The sequence below is a fragment of the Mizuhopecten yessoensis genome, unplaced genomic scaffold, assembly GCF_002113885.1.
Source record: "Mizuhopecten yessoensis strain PY_sf001 unplaced genomic scaffold, ASM211388v2 scaffold9955, whole genome shotgun sequence".
NCBI classification, from domain to species: domain Eukaryota; kingdom Metazoa; phylum Mollusca; class Bivalvia; order Pectinida; family Pectinidae; genus Mizuhopecten; species Mizuhopecten yessoensis.
This window is the reverse complement of record NW_018408306.1, coordinates 1,459-2,291: the sequence shown is the minus strand read 5'-3', so window position 1 is coordinate 2,291 and position 833 is coordinate 1,459. Positions and strand designations below refer to the sequence as shown.

Here is an 833-nt window from a genome sequence, read left to right as displayed (position 1 = left end):
CTACAGATATCACACTTGTATGGCTTCTCTCCTGTATGTACTCGTTTGTGTGTCTGTAAGTCAGATGATACAGAAAATTCCTTACTACAGATATCACACTGGTATGGCTTCTCTCCTGTATGTACTCGTCTGTGTGTCTTCAGGCTGGATGAGTGAGAAAATTCCTTACTACAGACATCACACTTGTACTGTTTCTCTCCTGTATGAGTCTTTTGATGACTGTGCAGATGATCTGGTCTTTGAAACCCCTTAGTACATATCTCACACTTGTATGGCTTCTCTCCTGTATGTACTCCTCTGTGTTTCTGTAGGCTGGATGATTGAGAAAATTCCTTACCACAGATATCACACTTGTATGGCTTCTCTCCAATATGTACTTGTCTGTGTGTCTGTAAGCTAGATAATCCAGAGAATTCCTTACCACAGATATCACACTTGTATGGCTTCTCTCCAGTATGTACTCGTCTGTGTGTATGTAGGGTAGCTGATTGAGAAAATTCCTTACCACAGATATTACACTTGTATGGCTTCTCTCCTGTATGTACTCGTCTGTGTGTCTTCAGGCTGGATGATTGAGAAAATTCCTTACTACAGACATCACACTTGTACTGTTTCTCTCCTGTATGAGTCTTTTGATGACTGCGCAGATGATCTGGTCTGGGAAACCCCTTAGTACATATCTCACACTTGTATGATTTCTCTCCTGTATGTACTCGTCTGTGTGTCTTCAGGCTGGATGATTGAGAAAATTCCTTACTACAGACATCACACTTGTACTGTTTCTCTCCTGTATGGGTCTTTTGATGACTGCGCAGATGATCTGGTCTGGGAAA

At 41.7% G+C, this 833-nt stretch overlaps 1 protein-coding gene across 1 annotated transcript; it reads right to left on the bottom strand.

Annotated features, from left to right (window-relative positions):
• Positions 1–4: 4 nt before the first annotated feature.
• LOC110459040 (zinc finger protein 235-like) lies at positions 5–825 on the bottom strand (the record flags this gene model as incomplete). Its single annotated transcript, XM_021511072.1, has 1 exon — positions 5–825. A coding segment is annotated over one exon (821 nt), but the record flags the coding sequence as incomplete, so codon positions are not given.
• Positions 826–833: the final 8 nt, after the last annotated feature.